The sequence below is a fragment of the Taudactylus pleione genome, unplaced genomic scaffold (genome assembly GCF_031769625.1).
Source record: "Taudactylus pleione unplaced genomic scaffold, aTauple2 ptg000296l, whole genome shotgun sequence".
NCBI lineage: Eukaryota > Metazoa > Chordata > Amphibia > Anura > Myobatrachidae > Taudactylus > Taudactylus pleione.
The window spans coordinates 22,075,373-22,098,574 of NW_028284698.1; the positions used below are offsets into that span (position 1 = coordinate 22,075,373).

The 23,202-nt window shown below is 45.6% G+C and overlaps 1 protein-coding gene across 3 annotated transcripts in view; it reads left to right on the forward strand.

The window, feature by feature from the left end:
* The window catches only part of LOC148511753 (teneurin-1), a 658,333-nt gene that overhangs the window by 442,874 nt on the left and 192,257 nt on the right, over window positions 1-23,202 (forward strand). For all 3 annotated transcript variants that reach the window (XM_088482875.1, XM_088482876.1, XM_088482877.1), the window contains one exon: window positions 213-480. In XM_088482875.1, the coding sequence (XP_088339001.1) occupies window positions 213-480 (268 nt within the window). The remainder of the gene's footprint in view (window positions 1-212; window positions 481-23,202) is intronic.

Below are 23,202 nucleotides of genomic sequence, written 5' to 3' on the forward strand. Positions count from 1 at the left end.
TACAGGATGCTGTCCTAAGCCGTCCTAGGCTCAATCACTTCACCTGTATTATGTACAGCAAAAACTGTTCATTTTAACTCTCTTGACTTACTCATTTTGCTGATACCAACAACTATCCATTTGGATAAAGATATTTACAATGTGATTCTTCACTTAACTTAATGTACATTACATTTCACTCATGACAGTGTTTGTCTTGTTTTACACTATAGGTGATACAGGAAGAAATCGTCATGCCGTCTAGTTTTGTGAAGCTCAGCTACCTGAGCAGTCGAACACTTGGATATAAGAGTCTCATACATATTATACTCACCCACGCAACTATCCCTACTGGCCTAAGCAAAGTGCATCTAATCGTAGCAGTGGAAGGACGACTTGTACAGAAATGGTTTCCTGCTGCTATTAACCTGCTCTATACCTTTGCCTGGAACAAAACAGATATTTATGGACAGAAAGTATCTGGTCTCTCAGAAGCACTAGGTATATTTTATTCCCTAGTTTTCATCATGTTTCTATTCATGTGCAGATCATGCATTTATCCATAACCTATATTTTCCTGTACGTATTCTTCTTCTGTAATGTGTTTAGCTTAGAAAATGTGCACTCAATTCTTGGTCATAAATGTGGATATTGAAGTGTAGGAAATTCAAACATAAGTATCATAATCCTATATGAAACCATGAAAATAGGTAGGAAGGTGAGGATCTTCTCTATATTGTCCTTAGGGTTGTCAGTGTTATCACATTCTATAACATTTTACATAAATACCAATACCAGGGACACTTTCGCTCCATGGCTCTGTCAATGTGGAGTTTGTATGTTCTCCCTATGTTTGTGCGGCTTTCCTCTGAGTGCTCAGGTTTCCTCTTAGACTACATAAACATCCTAGTCGGTCTATAAAGGTGCATACACACGGTCCGATTAAAATGCACCATATGAACGATAATGATATCGATCATATCGTTATCATTCATATTGTGCATTTTTCAGTGCCTTCAACATTTTAATCATACGACCTGCGAAGCACGGGCTTGTATGGCGATAAAGATATCGTCCATCGACCATGCATGCAGGCCAACCTGGTTTATCTCAACCAGGTTACTATAGGGAGCCACGATCGTTGATCGCAAGTCGCTAGCCATCGTTGGTGGGTTGGCGGTGTGCTGGATGATTGATATCGATCATACAGCACACCCGGGAGATCATTCAACAATATCGTTATCGCTGATGACTGTCCTGTGTGTATGCACCATTAGATTCTGAAAAATTAACCCTAGTTTGTGTGCATTTGTGTGTTAGGGAATTTAGAGCCGGACGCTCTGACAAAGCGCTTTCTATGAAACAGGGCTTGGCTATTTTTTTTTTTAACGGCCTCCTGCCCGCTCACATAGCTGTGGGTGACCACCCACAGCTATAGCAAGCGGGCAGGAAGATAGTCGCGATGGTCAAGACCATCGCGACCATCAGGCTTGCGCCGAGACTCTTGTGGTAGGGTCTCGTTGCCGCAAGCCATGGAGTGCTTTCGGCTCAAACAGAGCCGAAAGCACTCCTACTGATGTCACTTGTGATGTCAGAGGGGCCAGCCCCAGACGGTAGGCGTTCTCACGGGAATGCCTCCGTTTGGGCAGCCACGCCCCTGGCACGCCCACCAAAGGGGGCGTGCTGTCACTCAACATCGACAGCATGCCCCCTTTGGTACGAGACCCATAGCGACGGCTTGCCCATCGCTATCCGGGTCTCGCGCATGCACACTGGGCCACCATCGACCCACTTGCGAGCGCTCAGCGCTCGTGAGCGGGTCTGAATCAGGCCCTTAGTCTGTAAGCTCAATTGGGACATGGACTGATATGAAGAACATACACTATATGGACAAAAGTAAATGGCCACATCTGTTAATTATTGAATTGAGGTGTTTTAATCAAACCCGTTGCCAAAGGTGTATAAAATCAAGCACCTAGCGATGCAGTCTCCATTTGCAAACATTTGTTATATAAAATGGGTCATTCGGAAGAGTTGTACTGTGATAAGATGCCACCTTTGCAATAAGACAGTTTGTGAAATGTCATCCCTGCTGGATATTCCACGTCAGCTGTAAGTGATATTATTAGAAAGTGGAAGTGATTAGGAACAAAAGTAACTCAGCCATGAAGTGGAAGACCACGTAAAATCACAGGGGGGTCAACAACTGCTAAGGCACATGGGGCCTGATTCAGAGCCACTAGTAAGCGGCCGCTCGTTCGCTCCGAGCGATGTTTGCCCAACTGCGCATGCGTACGGATCGTTATACGCATGCGCGAACCAGTCAGTGCGGTCGAAATTCATGTGCTCGCAAAATAGCGAATGCCTGATAATTTGAGTGACAGGAGGAGGCGTATGTGGGTGGTAACGGGGGAAGGTGCTTGAAAACGGGGAGTGGAGATCCGAACGCAGGCGTGCTTAAAGGTCAAAACGGGCGTTTTATGGGTGTGCATAATTAAAACAGCAGCGTCATTGACCACGTCACTGGGTTATTTTAGAGCCAGAACTGCTCGCAAAATTGTGGTAGCAAAAACCAACCACAAGAATAGCGAGCAGTTCATACCCTGGTCGATGTACTCGATTAATCTAATAAATAGCGGACATGACGTAGGATGCGAGCGGCCAGGGGGCGTAGTTTCCAAAAAAATGACCGCAAGTTTTGTTCGCTCGTTCAGACCTAGAGGCGTGAACAGACCGCAAAGAGCGAACGGTTCATTTGAATAGCAACCCCTATTTCCTGGACGAGCGAGCGCTAATTGCGTCCAGCTCTGAATCAGGCCCATGGTGCGTAAAAGTTGCCAACGCTCTGCTGATTCCATAGCTGAAGAGTTCCAAGCTTCCACTGGCATTAATGTAAGCTCAAAAACTGTGTGGCGTAAGCTTAATGGAATGTGGGCCTGATTCAGACCCGCTCGCGAGCGCTATGCGCTCGCAAGCGGGTCCATGGCGGCTCAGTACGCATGCACAAGACCCGGATAGCGAAGGGCAAACCGTCGCTCCGGGTCTCGTACCAAAGGGGGCGTGCTGTCGATGTTGAGTACAGCACACCCCCTTTGGTGGGCGGGCCGGGGGCGTTGCTGCACCATTCCGGGCCGGCCCCACTGACATCACAAGTGATGTCAGTGGGAGTGCTTTCGGCTCTGGTAGAGCCGAAAGCACTCTACGGCTTGCAGCAATGAGACCCTACCACAAGGGTCTTGTCGCAAGCCCGATGGTCGCGATGGTCATCGCCCCTGTCATTATCGGCGCTGCTATCTACAAGATAGCAATGCCGAGCGGCAGGGCCATGTACGAATGGTCATACCAAATGACCGTTCGGCCGGCTGTAGCTGTCGTTATCGACAGCTACAGCCTGGCGCTAGCCTATCCCCACAGCAGGGACAGCGCTGTTCCTGCTGTGGCAGCTGCCGGCTCCACGCTGCATGCGGGGATCTCGCGATACTTGCGAGATCCCGTGCATGGTCAGTGGAGACGGCCGGGACTGAGACACAGCGCATCAGCACTAGGCTGATGCGCTGCTGTCTCTAACGGGTAGCACCGGAGGGGGGAGTTAACGCTCCCCTTCTCAGGCCGATGAAATGTTCTTACATATCATCGGTAGTGCTTCCTGCTTCGCCTCGGTAAAGAGGCGAAGCAGGAAGCGTTACAGCGGCACATTAAGTGCCGCTATCATACATCTACCCCAATGTATTATAAATAGTTCAAGCTACCTACAAGTGTTACTGATTGAAAATAATGCACTATTTGTAATAATTATTAAGCCTAAGCAATTATAATGTACTGGGCTAAAAAACCATAAAATAAAGAACAACAACAGTGGGATGATGATAAAAAAAGATTACATAATATTGCAGAGCCAGATTTTAGCACCTCTGCATTGATAGAAACAAAACTGGAGTTTTAGCAGTTATGTGTTAAACCTGAATGTGTTCTTAAGCATGATGCTATTTTCGGATGGCCTTATGCTTAAAATGACCCCCAGCCCTCTATCATTTTCCTTTATTTGCAATTCAATTCTTTCAGCCTCTTCCTCCTGACATGAAGGCTGTCATACAGCTATTTATAAAAGACAGGTTATATGAGGATTGCACTTAGACACAGCAACATTCTTCATTATTCTTGCACTGTGTCATATTTAAAGTCTGGAGCTGGCAGAGTTATTACTTTCTTTAATTACAAATTCCTTTAATCATTTATCTCCTGATCAGTTTCTTTAATGTGCAGCTTCTAAAGGTGGAATATGGTCTTTTAAAATCATAACCAGCTTCCTAATGTATTCAAGAAGACTTATGTTTAAGAATAAATGTTACTTTAATTATATTACTTGTCAGCGGGATTTAGAAGTTGATGACTGGTTGATATGTATGTTTATATTAGGCATGTTATGTCTCCAGCATTATCAAACTCTCTAACTTTATCATTTCACTGCAGTGTATGTTATAGCACTGGTCTAAAATGTCTTTGCAAGTTGCAACTTAACTCCATATAGTAAAGTGGCTTTATACAATTATTTATATTCATCTTGTAGGATGTGATTTTTGAGAAAAATAAGATTATTACTTTGTATCAGTTTCAGTTGTATCATAGAAATGCTAATTAACATGTTACAATGTTTCATGATATTTTGGACTCTGGTGTAATTGTACCATTGGAGTCTAATTAACATTTTATTTACCTCATTGTAGCAAACACAGTATATATACTGAGAAACGTTTATATGCAGAATAACCAATGTTCATGTGTTTTACTGACTCATCTACATATGAAACAAACAAGTCCTGGTAAAAATCAGTGTTCAAGAGATCAATGGGGATGGTTGTATGATCTGTTAACTACTGTATGTTTATGGGCCTAATTCATTACCGATCACAACTGTGATTACGCATTCAATCGGACGATTGTTGCGTTCTGAGCATGCGTATCGTAGTGAGCGTGCGTGAAGACTAGTCTGATCTCAGTGACCACGCAGACCCATCACAGAGTGAGTGACAAGAAGTACTGTTTGGGACTGGTGACGGGGGGTGGTCGGCAAAATGCAGGCATGCCAGTGCGTTTGAACGCCGTTGCAGGGGCATGCGTAAATTAGCCAGTGCAATGCCATATGCAGCTTGGGCTTTCACTGCGTGCGATGAGGTTAGCAATTTCTGGGTAAGGTCAGATCTTGTGGAAGTGTGCGTGAGGCTGCGATGGTTCTCAATCTTACCGATGGTTTCGCAGACTTGCAAAGTATTACGGATGTGTGTAAGGTAAAGTGGACGTCCTTATGTTAGGCTGCGGCGGCATAGCGATTGCAATTATTAGCATAGTTTTCGCAGTGAGACTGCGTGTGTAATCACAACTGTGATCGCAATAGCTATCCGTACTAATTCAGGCCCTATGCTGGAGAAGTGGTCCTTGCAATTTCTCACCCTTTCTTCAGTGAAAACTACCATTTGTGCTTGAGTTAGGGCATGGCAAATAGGTCCCTATGAAGCTACTTTCATTTCAACTGCCCATGCATATGAATATAGCAATTAAGCCCTGTTTATAAAGATTTTGTGTGCTTGATCCAATTATTTTAATCATAATTCTAGCATACCACATTCTTGTTTTTCATGCTGATGATAATGTATTTTAAAGCACCAATATCCTCTGTAATACCAGAGTAAATAATACTTACATGGTATTATAACAATTACACAATTATTAACATTTACACAAATACAAGCTTGTGTGTCTTTCTATTGTACTATGTGGACAGAGATTCTGCATGTTTATGTGCATGCTGGGTGTGAATCCCAGCATCTGTTCATAATATATATCCAGCTTCACAGTACCATGGGGCCTATGTATAAAAGCTTGATGAGAGATAAAATGGTGAAATATAAATCCCCAACCAATCAGCTTCTAATTTACATTTTGCAGACTGTGTTTAAAAAATGATAGTTTGGAGCTGATTGGTTGGTGATATACAGTATATTTCACAATTGTATCTCAAATCAAGCTTTGATACATATGGCCCCAAGTCTCCTGTAATGTATGCTAGCTGGGTGTAGTTGTCAGTATCCACTCTTCTGTAGTATGCCTGGACAGTTTCATGTTCAGTACTGTACATTGGGTCAAAGTTTTAACTCTAATAGTTGGTCTTGCTAAAATAAGGTATATTTCTCCCTTCCCAAGGAAGGTGGCAGGGTACAGTGGCAAACGCAGGATTTGCAAAGGGGGGTTTCCAAATACTAGTTTACATAATCAATGACAAAAAAAATCTAAAAGACTGCAGACACGCACACACTCACACACTGACACAGACACACACACTGACACAGACTACAGACATACACACACACACTGACTACAGACACACACACTGACACAGACACATACACTCACATACTGACACACACACTGACACAGACTACAGACACACACACTGACACAGACACACATACTGACACAGACACACATACTGACACAGACACACACACTGACACACATACTGACACAGACACACACACTGACACAGACTACAGACATACACACTGACACAGACACACATACTGACACAGACACACACACTGACACACATACTGACACAGACACACACACTGACACAGACTACAGACATACACACTGACACAGACACACAAACTGACACAGACTACAGACACAGACACACACACTCACATACTGACACACACACTGACACAGACTACAGACACACACACTGCCACAGACACACATACTGACACAGACACACACACTGACACAGACTACAGACATACACACTGACACAGACACACAAACTGACACAGACTACAGACACACACACTGACACACACACTGACACAGACTACAGACACACATACTGACACAGACACACACACTGACACACATACTGACACAGACACACACACTGACACAGACTACAGACATACACACACTGACACAGACTACAGACACACACACTGACACAGACACACATACTGACACAGACACACACACTGACACAGACATACACACACACACTGACACAGACACACACACTGACACATATACTGACACAGACACACACACTGACACAGACTACAGACATACACACACACACTGACTACAGACACACACACTGACACAGACACACACACTCACATACTGACACACACACTGACACAGACTACAGACACACACACTGACACAGACACACATACTGACACAGACACACACACTGACACAGACTACAGACATACACACTGACACAGACACACATACTGACACAGACACACACACTGACACACATACTGACACAGACACACACACTGACACAGACTACAGACATACACACTGACACAGACACACACACTGACACAGACTACAGACACACACACTCACATACTGACACACACACTGACACAGACTACAGGCACACACACTGACACAGACACACATACTGACACAGACACACACACTGACACAGACTACAGACATACACACTGACACAGACACACAAACTGACACAGACTACAGACACACACACTGACACAGACACACACACTCACATACTGACACACACACTGACACAGACTACAGACACACACACTGACACAGACACACACACTGACACACATACTGACACAGACACACACACTGACACAGACTACAGACATACACACACACACTGACTACAGACACACACACTGACACAGACACACACACTCACATACTGACACACACACTGACACAGACTACAGACACACACACTGACACAGACACACATACTGACACAGACATACACACACACACTGACACAGACATACACACACACACTGACACAGACACACACACTGACACAGACACACATACTGACACAGACACACACACTGACACAGACTACAGACATACACACACACTGACACAGACACACACACTCACATACTGACACAAACAGACACAGACTACAGACACACACACTGACACAGACTACAGACACACACACTGACACAGACACACATACTGACACAGACACACACACTCACACACTAACACAGACTACAGACACACACACTGACAAAGACTACACTGACACACACCTTTCACTTAAAAACACAAATAAATACAGCTCTGGCATCATTGCACCCCACATGTTATACACAGACCTGCAGTGCGGCTCAAGTCCAGGAGAGACTGCCGGCAGTACGATCAGATCTCGGTCACCCAGCAGCAGCTCCCTCTGAGCCTCTCACAATGCTGGTGCTGTCATGTGAACTGCCTAGGAGGGACTGTGCGCTGCCGCTGCAGCTCCCCCTACAGCCAGCACAGTATGACAGCAGGCACAGTTGCCTGAGCTTCTCTTTAAAAAAAAAAATAGTTCAGCTGCGCAGCGATGGAGCAGCTGGCAGGGGGGGTTTCTAGGTACTCAGAAACCCCCCCTGCGTGCGCGGGTGGGGTAGTAACCTAGTGGCTCCTACCATTGAAGTCAATGGTGGGAACTGCACATTGGCAGAGTGAGGGAGTGAATGAATGCATGTGTAATAGAATAATAAACCTTCGATGTGTGTGTCCTGTCATTTTTTTTATATTTATTTTGCAGGTGAACTAGAGGTACCAGCGGGTCCTTAATACCTTGCATGCTAGTACTTGTGGTTCTCCAAGTACCAACATGTGGGGGAGACTTGCTGAGACTTTTAGTTCTCCTACAAAGGACAACATTATTTATTCTATTTTTGACTCATTCAACCAGGTACCCACCGCCCAAGTGTACCGGGTATAGCCCCAAGCTATCAGCCCAGGCCTGGGATACCCTAGATAGGGGGAATCCTTTATTGGGGGTCCCCATCTCCCCAGGGATCCATGGCCTGGGATGACAAGTGTGAGGTGATAATGCTTTGGCCGGTGGACCCCATGAAGTGGATACCATGACTGTGGCATGACAGCCCCTCTAGAAACAGTCCAGTGCTGGTTGTGGCTAACACAGGGGACCCCATACTCATTTTGTCCCCCGATATAATTTTTCTTTATTTTAACACTTTTCTAGATTTTTTCACACAGAAGCATGCACAGATCTCATTGACCTGTGCATGCTTTTGTGTAACGCACACATGCTCATGCTAAAATAGCATGAAGCAGGTCTATTATTTTGGGGATGTTATGTTCAATTTTTGTGTTCAATTTTAAGTTCGATTTTAAGTTTGATTTTGAATTGAAAACCGAACAAGAAAACACTAGTCTAAATTGATCAAAATCAAATTCAAATTTAAAATCAAAATCAAAATTTAGCAAATGTGGGATTTGTACAGTTTAATAAATTTTCGATTTCATTCAATATTAACTAGCCTAAAATCAGATATAAAATTTAATTTTGGTAGATATACAAGTTTGGATTTATCTTATTGACTATCCAAAACACATGAGAGTCAAATAGCCAATGAGATGCCATTTATCAGATCTAAACATAACTTTGTAGAACCAAACTTTTCATATCTAATAATAATACATTATACTGACTTAGCACACATACAGTAGGTCAAATCCATGTTTTTAGCTGCAGTGCTCTAGCATAAACAATTGTCTATCAGCCCCAATAAGAGATGGGACATCTCCAGCCAGAGCAGCTCCCATACCATGGGCACACCCCTCCAGAGCGCAGTATTATTATATATATACAGTATATATATTAGGGGTGAGCGGGTTCGGATTTCTGAAATCCTGACCCCCCCGAGCCCCCCCGATCCGAGGCCGATCCGAGTCAGGCTCGACTTTTCCCGCCTGACTCGGATCTGAAATCGAGGCAAAACGTCATCATCCCGCCTTCCGGATCTCGCGGGTTTTGGATCCTATATAAGGTACCCGCGTCGGCGCCATTTTCTCACTCGGCTGTGGACAGTGAAGAGGGAGGGTTGGAGTTAGGGCTGGCTGGGCTGTGTAGTGTAGCGTAGTGTTGTGCTGTGCTGTGCTGCGCTGTGCTGCTGTTGTCCATAGGGGCTGTGTCCACTCCTTTAAAGTCCATAGGGGCTGGCTGGACTGTGTTGTGCAGTCAGTTGTCCATAGGGGCTGTGTCCACTCCAATGTCCTGTGCAGTGTCCCAGTCCTAAAGGGGTGCTGTAGTGTTGTCCAGGGGGTGCTCTGTCCATCAGGGGTGCTCCCCCCAAGTGCAAAAAAATATATATTTTTTCTGTGTTTGTGAATTGTGTGCACTGTGGCTGCACGTGCATCAACAAAGGAGCAGCACCAAGCGTGCGCCTGTGTTCCATAAGTAAAAGGCCGGCTGGCTTGTCCGTTAAAGGGTGCTGTAACCCCCAAAGGGCACTCCAAACAAAATAAAAAAATATATTTTTTTGTGTTTGTGAATTGTGTGCGCAGTAGCCTCACGTGCATCAACAAAGTAGTGCCAAGCGTGCGCCTGTGTCCCATAAGTAAAAGGCCGGCTGGATTGACCGCTAAAGGGTGCTGTAACCCCCAAAGGGCACTCCAAACAAAATGAAAAAAAAAATTTCTGTGTTTGTGAATTGTGTGCTCTGTGGCTGCACGTGCATCAACGAAGGAGCAGCGCCAAGCGTGCGCCTGTGTCCCATAAGTAAAAGGCCGGCTGGCTTGTCCGTTAAAGGGTGCTGTGACCCCCAAAGGGCACTCCAAACAAAATAAAAAAATATTTTCTGTGTTTGTGAATTGTGTGGGCTGTAGCTGCACATGCATCAACAAAGGAGCAGTGCCAAGCATGCGCCTGTGTCCCATAAGTAAAGGGCCGGCTGGCTCATTTCTTAAAGGGTGGTGTAACCCACAAAGTGCACTAGTCTCCAACAAAAATAAAAAATAATTTTCTGTGTTTGTGTGCGCCTTAGCCGCACGTATAGATCAATATAACATAAATGGAGGACCAAACTTTCTCCAATAAAAATAAAATAGGGAAAGATCAAGAACCACTTCCTCCTAGTGCTGAAGCTGCTGCCACTAGTCATGACATAGACGATAACATGCCATCAACGTCGTCTGCCAAGGCTGATGCCCAATGTCATAGTAGAGGGCACATACAATCCCAAATGACAAAGTTCAGGAAAATGACCTTGAAAAAAACATTTAAATCATCTGAAGAGAAACGTAAACTTGCCAATATGCCATTTACGACACGGAGTGGCAAGGAACGGCTAAGGTCTTTCCCTATGTTCATGACTAGTGGTTCAGCTTCACATGACGATGGAAGCCCTCCTCCCACTAAAAAAATCAAACGAGTTAAGCTGGCAAAAGCACAGCGAAGAACTGTGCGTTCTAAGAAGATATCACAAATCCCCAAGGAGAGTCCAAGTGTGGTGGCGGCTGCAATGCCTGACCTTCCCAGCACTGGACGGGAAGAGGTGGCTCTTTCCACCATTTGCACGCCCCCTGCAAGTGGTGGAAAGTACAATAGGATGAGGATACTGGTGTAGCTGGCACTGAGGAAGTTGGCGAGGAGGATTCTGATGGTGATGTGGTTTGTTTAAATCAGGCTCCGGGGGAGACAGTTGTTGTCCGTGGGATGAAAAAGCCCATCACGGTCATGCCTGGGCAGAAGACTAAACATTCCACCTCTTTGGTCTGGCAATATTTCTATCCAAATCCGGACAACAACTGTCTTGCCATATGTACCATATGTAAAGGTGAAATAAGTAGGGGTAGGGACGTTAACCACCTAGGAACATCCTCCCTTATACGGCACCTGCAGCGCATTCATAAAAAGTTACTGTCAAGTTCAGAAACTTTGGCTAAGACCATAAGCAGTCCAGGGACACCTAAATCCCTTTTTCCTGTTTTACCCAAGGAATCGGTGGATGAGGAGGATGAGGACGACATCTTGCCTCCGTAGAGCCAGTTTGTGCAGGGACACATTAATTGCCAGCTTGTTTTGTGGGGGCCCAAACGAACCAATCATTTCAGCCACAGTCATGTGGCAGACCCTGGCGCTGAAATTATTGCTTTGATAAAGTGTGCATGTCCTATTTATACAACATAAGGGTGGGTGGGAGGGCCCAAGGACAATTCCATCTTGCACCTCTTTTTTTTCTTTGCAGTATGTACTGTTTGGGGCCTAGTTTTTCAAACTGCCATCCTGTCTGCCACTGCAGTGTCACTCCTAGATGGGCCACGTGTTTGTGCCGCCCACTCGTGTCGCTTAGCATAGTCATCCAGCTATCTCGGTGCAATCTTTTGGCCATAAAAACAATATTGTGAGGTGTGAGGTGTTCAGAATAGACTGTAAATGAGTGAAAATTAAGGTTGTTGAGGTTAATAATTGCATAGGAGCAGAAAAACCCACAAATTCTGTGATTTAGGCTGTTTTTATGCTTTTTTTCAAAAAAATACAGATCCAAAACACAAAACCCAGAACCCAAAACACGGAAGGGTGGTTTTGGCAATTCTGTGATTTAAGCTGTTTTTATGCTTTTTTTCAAAAAAATACAGATCCAAAACACAAAACCCAGATCCAAAACACGAAGAAAGATCCAGATCCAAAACCAAAACACAAAACACGAAAAGTGGCCGGTGCACACCCCTAATATATATATGATTATATATATATATATATATACTTGTACAATAGTCCGGCACTCACAACAATCCAAGTCAGTATATGCTCAGGTGCCTCCTACTGAAGAAGAATATACAGAACGAAAAATAGTGGCACTCTGAGACTTAACAGCAGTTAGAAGAAGGACATCGTTTATTCCAAAGTCCGGAACATCGACCAACGTTTCGGGGCCACAGCGCCCCTTTGTCAAGGTAAGTGAACAAGAAATAAAGACAAGTCTTACCTTTTATACCACCAAGAAGCCCGCCAGTGTAGGGAGCGTGTCAGGAAGCCGAAAGGGTGTGCGCGGCTGCAGAGACCCTGGATGAGGACGTCACCCCGCTGGCGACGCCCGGTTGTCCGGGTTACCAGGGACGCCAGCCTGTATGTATAGTGAACAATAGCCGGTGATAAACAGCGTGCATACACTGTGTATAAAACACCAAACTACAGTGAAGTAAGTTAATTAAAACCACCACCCAAAGTGTAAAATGCAAGACCCGAAGGCATAAGGAGAGATAAGTATAGCGGAGACAGTGAATCAATGATGTCTATAGACTCTGACTAGTCTTAACTTGGAGATCAGGGGGACAAGAACAACAATTCACAAGGGGTGACTATGTATCATCGGCACAGCTGACTAGGCAATGCACCCAGTATGGTTAATAATTAGTAATTAGCCAAAGAGAATATACAAAAGGGCCAACAGTATGCAGGACTAGTTCAATAATTCAAAAGTGTACAAGGCCAGAACAACCCAGGGATCCACGTATGTAGTCCAGATGCTCAGAACACGCTCCACGTGATTCTTTCATTCAGCCCATTAGGGCTGATAGTGTTCAAAAGGTACATCCATTTAGCTTCCATTTGAAGGAGCTTATTAGCACGGTCACCTCCCCTCAGGGACTGAGGTACATCGTCGATTATAATATGTCGAAATTGCGCCAGGTCATGCTTTTGCTCCGCAAAATGCAGGGCTACGGGCTGGTCCGATTTCTTCCCACTCAAGGCCGCCTTAATGGCTGAGCGGTGTAATGCCATCCTCTCACGTAGGGACCTGATGGTTTTCCCTACGTAATATTGACCGCAAGGGCAGATAATAATATATTGATATTCCTTCCACGAGTGAAACAAGGCATAGGTCGCTTATCTTTAAAGCACTTTAAGTCTCGGTCAGTAGAGACAATAGGCCATAAAGCCCTGGTTGCCCTTGGCAAAACCGGGCTGGTGGTGTTGTATTTACTAACACATGGAATGATGTCCCTGTTGGTCCTCACTTGGGGTGATAGCAACTGAGGCCTGGGTATCGCCATAACCTCTTTCTTTTGTTCGCGCAATGTGCTCAATTTGTAGCCTCTAGATAGGAATTTATTATTAAGAATTTATTGTTAAGGCACCTGGCTGTTACAAGTGTCTCCGTTGCACTACGTGTCACAATATGATCACGGGCACCACGTTCAAGCATCCCCACACTGAGCAACAATTCACCATCAGACATGTTCTGACGGAGCAAAAGCATGACCTGGCGCAATTTCGACATATTATAATCGACCATGTACCTCAGTCCCTGAGGGGAGGTGACCGTGCTAATAAGCTCCTTCAAATGGAAGCTAAATGGATGTACCTTTTGAACACTATCAGCCCTAATGGGCTGAATGAAAGAATCACGTGGAGCGTGTTCTGAGCATCTGGACTACATACGTGGATCCCTGGGTTGTTCTGGCCTTGTACACTTTTGAATTATTGAACTAGTCCTGCATACTGTTGGCCCTTTTGTATATTCTCTTTGGCTAATTACTAATTATTAACCATACTGGGTGCATTGCCTAGTCAGCTGTGCCGATGATACATAGTCACCCCTTGTGAATTGTTGTTCTTGTCCTCCTGATCTCCAAGTTAAGACTAGTCAGAGTCTATAGACATCATTGATTCACTGTCTCCGCTATACTTATCTCTCCTTATGCCTTCGGGTCTTGCATTTTACACTTTGGGTGGTGGTTTTAATTAACTTACTTCACTGTAGTTTGGTGTTTTATACACAGTGTATGCACGTTGTTTATCACCGGCTATTGTTCACTATACATACAGGCTGGCGTCCCTGGTAACCCGGACAACCGGGCGTCGCCAGCGGGGTGACGTCCTCATCCAGGGTCTCTGCAGCCGCGCACACCCTTTCGGCTTCCTGACACGCTCCCTACACTGGCGGGCTTCTTGGTGGTATATAAGGTAAGACTTGTCTTTATTTCTTGTTCACTTACCTTGACAAAGGAGTGCTGTGGCCCCGAAACGTTGGTCGATGTTCCTGACTTTGGAATAAACAATGTCCTTCTTCTAACTGCTGTTAAGTCTCAGAGTGCCACTATTTTTCGTTCTGTATATATATATATATATATATATATATATATATATATATATATATATACACATATATACTATATATATATGTATATATATATATATACTGTATATATATATATATATATATATATAATCCACTTTATTCAGCATGCCCCATTCCTTCTTGAATCATATTTTATACTGTGATTATGTTTTCTACTGCTGGCCAGAGGTTGGGGGGGTCCCAGGCAACTAGACCCCCCTTCCCCCCGTGTTTGATAATATTTGGGTAAGGATTAAGACTTATATTTAAGACTACTCCCTTTTCACTAAAATTCATTATTCACATGGTTTCGTGTGTAATCTAGTTTGGGGAATGTGGGGCAGACTAGAACTATCATCAATCTATTCAGAGTTTTGGAACCTGTTGTAAAACTTTCCCTGCATCATTTCTCCAAATACTCTCTCCTGGCTTTCTCATATAAATACACTTTCACCAGTGTCCTTGTTAAATTATTAGTTTTTCATTAAGAATTGAGTGTACCAAGAATGTGTCATTCATTGGTACCACTGGTATCCGACCTCAATGATATCAGCATTACCAAGCTCTATACCTTATTCAGACAGGCGGCATGGGTGTCAGTAACCTTATTCAGACAGGCGGCATGGGTGTCAGTAACCTTATTCAGACAGGCGGCATGGGTGTCAGTGCACCTCCCCTATTACCTTCTACTCAACCTGTTTGAAACAATTTACTGAAAGGACAGTATACTGTAGAAGCATCAAGTTAATTAAACTCTGATTGAATTCCATCCGATACTAACTTTCATTTTTTTTTGGTGGAGTTCTTAAAAGTGTTTGGAAAGTTTTTGTATAACTGTATTTCCCCATTCAATAAATCTTAAAGTAATGGATTTCTGTGTTCTAAAAACCTGCAACATATATGAAATTTATATAATGTAAACATCATTTATGTCATCTTTTTAACTAAACCAATTCACTTCTTATCATAGATAATACCAGAAATAGTAGCAAAATATAATACATAAAACATGTATAAGCATGAAATGAAGTTCAAACAACACATATTTGTAATTATTATAAATCAATTCTATCTGATCCAGTTCTTTTTTTTTAAAGTTTTTAGTCACTGTAATATCCACTTAATGAACTATTCTAATTCAATATATTTTCCAATGATATCTTGCTTCATTTATTTACTCTACTTCTCTTTGTATGGTCCAGGTTTATTTAAAATACATACTACATAAGCACTTAACCTTTCTAGGCTACCCACCCAGGACGTTTGTGTACTATATTTCACATTTCATAATGCAGAAGTCAGAATTGGACCTGCCTGGGGCAGATGGACTGAGGACCTGATTCATTTAGGATCACAACTGCAACAGCACTCGCAGATTGTTGCGTACTGCGCATGAATATGCATCACAGTGCGGGTGTGCGAAGGCACCACTGCGATCGCTCTGCAATCGCACTGCGATCAAGTAGAACACGCAGAGCATTGCAGAGTGATTGACAGGCAGTGAGCATCTGGGGGTGGTGACGGGGGGTTGGTTGGAGAAACGCAGGCGTGCAATTGTGGGGCTGCGATCGCAATAGCGATCCTTAATGAATCATGCCCTGAGTCCAGAAGAACTGTCAGTAGGCCCATCAGTTCCCAGGAGCCCCTGTGCATTGCACCTACTGCATCACCAGTAGTTCTGCCCCTGTTCCCAGCTATTGTATCTTGCGTCTAACAGAGAATGCACTTGTCACTTAGAAACAGTGGAGGAAGTAATTTTGCAATTATGGGGTCTACTGTATGTACTAAGCCTTGGAGAGAGATAAAGTGCCAACCAATCAGCTCCTAACTGTCAATTTGCAGGCTGTGTTTCAAAAATGACAGTTAGGAGTTGATTGGTTGGTACTTTATCTCCGTCCACTTTATCTCTCTCCGAGACTTAGTACATAGACCTATTTGTACTAATAGCATAACTAGTTCCTAGTGAACGAGCCTGTGACAACAAGTGAATCGATAGTCATGTTTGCCATTTGTGAATGCAAATTTAAGATTATCATTTATTGACTGTTTGTGGGGTGGGGGTGGGACAATACCTTTAGTTTTTGGTCCTCCTTAACTGCTTTCATTATTTTGTACAGTCCTTTGGTTAGTTTGTATATGTTCCTCACACACATACTGTATCAGTAACAGTATAAATTAAAGGAATATCGCCAATGTGGACTATGCATTAGTTAGTAAGAAAATTTCTCTTTTTGATTTTTCAACATTCTTCCCTTCAAACTAAACCCCAATAACAGCATGCTGCTCACTGACAACTGCAAGAAAAGTCATTTCACTTGGGCATACAACTTGTGCAACCAAATGTTTGATCGACAAAATCCTGGACCCCGTGTATGGTTATGAGAGCACAGAAGGCGCCTCTTCCCTTCAGATGAATGCTTAATCGTTATTCTTATATACCACAAAATGAATTGATGGTTTATGAAATCTGAAAATGAACGGTAGTCAAGTTATTAATAGAGGATTTGGAAATAAGCCATGAGAAGAATCAATACATTTTTTTTCAAGCTAATTTAATCTGGCTGCCTGTTCTGCTAGAGAACAGTCTGATTTTATCTGGAGACTGTTTTCTGCCACATCCTGAGCATTCTTACAATAGGTCTATGGCCCATTTCAAGTTATTAGCTTAAAAAAGCTTTTCTGGTTCTTATTATATTTAAAGTTCATATTTAAGCTTTGTGTGGAGATGAGGAAAAGGCTGCATTTTATGAATTACTACAGAAAACATGTCAATCTCAGTTCTACAGCCTTAAAGTGTTTAGCAAGAACTTCTCTTATTTTCAGGGCTGGTATTAGCTCTATTTGCCATTCAGTGTTACACCCCTACCTTGCTGCTTCTTTTCACAGCAGGCGGGAGGTGGTAACAGCATCCGCTGCTTCTCAGGGTGATGGTGTGGTACATCATAGCCATATCACAGGAATGGAAACACAGAAGGCGGGAGGTGGGAACAGCATCCGCTGCTTCTCAGGGTGATGGTGTGGTACATCATAGCCATATCACAGGAATGGAAACACAGAAGGCGGGAGGTGGGAACAGCATCCGCTGCTTCTCAGGGTGATGGTGTGGTACATCATAGCCATATCACAGGAATGGAAACACAGAAGGCGGGAGGTGGGAATAGCATCCGCTGCTTCTCAGGGTGATGGTGTGGTACATCATAGCCATATCACAGGAATGGAAACACAGAAGGCGGGAGGTGGGAACAGCATCCGCTGCTTCTCAGGGTGATGGTGTGGTACATCATAGCCATATCACAGGAATGGAAACACAGAAGGCGGGAGGTGGGAATAGCATCCGCTGCTTCTCAGGGTGATGGTGTGGTACATCATAGCCATATCACAGGACAAGAAACAGAAGGCAGGAGGTGGGAACAGCATCCGCTGCTTCTCAGGGTGATGGTGTGGTACATCATAGCCATATCACAGGAATGGAAACACAGAAGGCGGGAGGTGGGAATAGCATCCGCTGCTTCTCAGGGTGATGGTGTGGTACATCATAGCCATATCACAGGAATGGAAACACAGAAGGCGGGAGGTGGGAATAGCATCCGCTGCTTCTCAGGGTGATGGTGTGGTACATCATAGCCATATCAAAGGAATGGAAACACAGCAGGCGGGAGGTGGGAACAGCATCCGTTGCTTCTCAAGGTGATGGTGTGGTACATCATAGCCATATCACAGGAATGGAAACACAGAAGGCGGGAGGTGGGAACAGCATCCGCTGCTTCTCAGGGTGATGGTGTGGTACATCATAGCCATATCACAGGAATGGAAACACAGAAGGCGGGAGGTGGGAATAGCATCCGCTGCTTCTCAGGGTGATGGTGTGGTACATCATAGCCATATCACAGGAATGGAAACACAGAAGGCGGGAGGTGGGAATAGCATCCGCTGCTTCTCAGGGTGATGGTGTGGTACATCATAGCCATATCACAGGAATGGAAACACAGCAGGCGGGAGGTGGGAACAGCATCCGTTGCTTCTCAAGGTGATGGTGTGGTACATCATAGCCATATCACAGGAATGGAAACACAGAAGGCGGGAGGTGGGAACAGCATCCGCTGCTTCTCAGGGTGATGGTGTGGTACATCATAGCCATATCACAGGAATGGAAACACAGAAGGCGGGAGGTGGGAATAGCATCCGCTGCTTCTCAGGATGATGGTGTGGTACATCATAGCCATATCACAGGAATGGAAACACAGAAGGCGGGTGGTGGGAATAGCATCCGCTGCTTCTCAGGGTGATGGTGTGGTACATCATAGCCATATCACAGGAATGGAAACACAGAAGGCGGGAGGTGGGAACAGCATCCGCTGCTTCTCAGGGTGATGGTGTGGTACATCATAGCATATCACAGGAATGGAAACACAGAAGGCGGGAGGTGGGAATAGCATCCGCTGCTTCTCAGGGTGATGGTGTGGTACATCATAGCCATATCACAGGACAGGAAACAGAAGGCGGGAGGTGGGAACAGCATCCGCTGCTTCTCAGGGTGATGGTGGGGAACATCATAGCCATATCACAGGAATGGAAACACAGAAGGCGGGAGGTGGGAATAGCATCCGCTGCTTCTCAGGGTGATGGTGTGGTACATCATAGCCATATCACAGGAATGGAAACACAGAAGGCGGGAGGTGGGAATAGCATCCGCTGCTTCTCAGGGTGATGGTGTGGTACATCATAGCCATATCACAGGAATGGAAACACAGAAGGCGGGAGGTGGGAATAGCATCCGCTGCTTCTCAGGGTGATGGTGTGGTACATCATAGCCATATCACAGGAATGGAAACACAGAAGGCGGGAGGTGGGAATAGCATCCGCTGCTTCTCAGGGTGATGGTGTGGTACATCATAGCCATATCACAGGAATGGAAACACAGAAGGCGGGAGGTGGGAATAGCATCCGCTGCTTCTCAGGGTGATGGTGTGGTACATCATAGCCATATCACAGGACAGGAAACAGAAGGCGGGAGGTGGGAACAGCATCCGCTGCTTCTCAGGGTGATGGTGTGGTACATCATAGCCATATCACAGGAATGGAAACACAGAAGGCGGGAGGTGGGAAGAGCATCCGCTGCTTCTCAGGGTGATGGTGTGGTACATCATAGCCATATCACAGGAATGGAAACACAGAAGGCGGGAGGTGGGAATAGCATCCGCTGCTTCTCAGGGTGATGGTGTGGTACATCATAGCCATATCACAGGAATGGAAACACAGAAGGCGGGAGGTGGGAATAGCATCCGCTGCTTCTCAGGGTGATGGTGTGGTACATCATAGCCATATCACAGGAATGGAAACACAGCAGGCGGGAGGTGGGAACAGCATCCGCTGCTTCTCAGGGTGATGGTGTGGTACATCATAGCCATATCACAGGACAGGAAACAGAAGGCAGGAGGTGGGAACAGCATCCGCTGCTTCTCAGGGTGATGGTGTGGTACATCATAGCCATATCACAGGAATGGAAACACAGAAGGCGGGAGGTGGGAATAGCATCCGCTGCTTCTCAGGGTGATGGTGTGGTACATCATAGCCATATCACAGGAATGGAAACACAGAAGGCGGGAGGTGGGAATAGCATCCGCTGCTTCTCAGGGTGATGGTGTGGTACATCATAGCCATATCACAGGACAGGAAACAGAAGGCAGGAGGTGGGAACAGCATCCGCTGCTTCTCAGGGTGATGGTGTGGTACATTATAGCCATATCACAGGAATGGAAACACAGAAGGCGGGAGGTGGGAATAGCATCCGCTGCTTCTCAGGGTGATGGTGTGGTACATCATAGCCATATCACAGGAATGGAAACACAGAAGGCGGGAGGTGGGAATAGCATCCGCTGCTTCTCAGGGTGATGGTGTGGTACATCATAGCCATATCAAAGGAATGGAAACACAGCAGGCGGGAGGTGGGAACAGCATCCGTTGTTTCTCAAGGTGATGGTGTGGTACATCATAGCCATATCACAGGAATGGAAACACAGAAGGCGGGAGGTGGGAACAGCATCCGCTGCTTCTCAGGGTGATGGTGTGGTACATCATAGCCATATCACAGGAATGGAAACACAGAAGGCGGGAGGTGGGAATAGCATCCGCTGCTTCTCAGGGTGATGGTGTGGTACATCATAGCCATATCACAGGAATGGAAACACAGAAGGCGGGTGGTGGGAATAGCATCCGCTGCTTCTCAGGGTGATGGTGTGGTACATCATAGCCATATCACAGGAATGGAAACACAGAAGGCGGGAGGTGGGAACAGCATCCGCTGCTTCTCAGGGTGATGGTGTGGTACATCATAGCCATATCACAGGAATGGAAACACAGAAGGCGGGAGGTGGGAATAGCATCCGCTGCTTCTCAGGGTGATGGTGTGGTACATCATAGCCATATCACAGGACAGGAAACAGAAGGCGGGAGGTGGGAACAGCATCCGCTGCTTCTCAGGGTGATGGTGTGGTACATCATAGCCATATCACAGGAATGGAAACACAGAAGGCGGGAGGTGGGAATAGCATCCGCTGCTTCTCAGGGTGATGGTGTGGTACATCATAGCCATATCACAGGAATGGAAACACAGCAGGCGGGAGGTGGGAACAGCATCCGTTGCTTCTCAAGGTGATGGTGTGGTACATCATAGCCATATCACAGGAATGGAAACACAGAAGGCGGGAGGTGGGAACAGCATCCGCTGCTTCTCAGGGTGATGGTGTGGTACATCATAGCCATATCACAGGAATGGAAACACAGAAGGCGGGAGGTGGGAATAGCATCCGCTGCTTCTCAGGGTGATGGTGTGGTACATCATAGCCATATCACAGGAATGGAAACACAGAAGGCGGGTGGTGGGAATAGCATCCGCTGCTTCTCAGGGTGATGGTGTGGTACATCATAGCCATATCACAGGAATGGAAACACAGAAGGCGGGAGGTGGGAACAGCATCCGCTGCTTCTCAGGGTGATGGTGTGGTACATCATAGCCATATCACAGGAATGGAAACACAGAAGGCGGGAGGTGGGAATAGCATCCGCTGCTTCTCAGGGTGATGGTGTGGTACATCATAGCCATATCACAGGACAGGAAACAGAAGGCGGGAGGTGGGAACAGCATCCGCTGCTTCTCAGGGTGATGGTGTGGTACATCATAGCCATATCACAGGAATGGAAACACAGAAGGCGGGAGGTGGGAATAGCATCCGCTGCTTCTCAGGGTGATGGTGTGGTACATCATAGCCATATCACAGGAATGGAAACACAGAAGGCGGGAGGTGGGAATAGCATCCGCTGCTTCTCAGGGTGATGGTGTGGTACATCATAGCCATATCACAGGAATGGAAACACAGAAGGCGGGAGGTGGGAATAGCATCCGCTGCTTCTCAGGGTGATGGTGTGGTACATCATAGCCATATCACAGGAATGGAAACACAGAAGGCGGGAGGTGGGAATAGCATCCGCTGCTTCTCAGGGTGATGGTGTGGTACATCATAGCCATATCACAGGAATGGAAACACAGAAGGCGGGAGGTGGGAATAGCATCCGCTGCTTCTCAGGGTGATGGTGTGGTACATCATAGCCATATCACAGGACAGGAAACAGAAGGCGGGAGGTGGGAACAGCATCCGCTGCTTCTCAGGGTGATGGTGTGGTACATCATAGCCATATCACAGGAATGGAAACACAGAAGGCGGGAGGTGGGAATAGCATCCGCTGCTTCTCAGGGTGATAGTGTGGTACATCATAGCCATATCACAGGAATGGAAACACAGAAGGCGGGAGGTGGGAATAGCATCCGCTGCTTCTCAGGGTGATGGTGTGGTACATCATAGCCATATCACAGGAATGGAAACACAGCAGGCGGGAGGTGGGAACAGCATTCGTTGCTTCTCAAGGTGATGGTGTGGTACATCATAGCCATATCACAGGAATGGAAACACAGAAGGTGGGAGGTGGGAACAGCATCCGCTGCTTCTCAGGGTGATGGTGTGGTACATCATAGCCATATCAAAGGAATGGAAACACAGAAGGCGGGAGGTGGGAATAGCATCCGCTGCTTCTCAGGGTGATGGTGTGGTACATCATAGCCATATCACAGGAATGGAAACACAGAAGGCGGGTGGTGGGAATAGCATCCGCTGCTTCTCAGGGTGATGGTGTGGTACATCATAGCCATATCACAGGAATGGAAACACAGAAGGCGGGAGGTGGGAACAGCATCCGCTGCTTCTCAGGGTGATGGTGTGGTACATCATAGCCATATCAC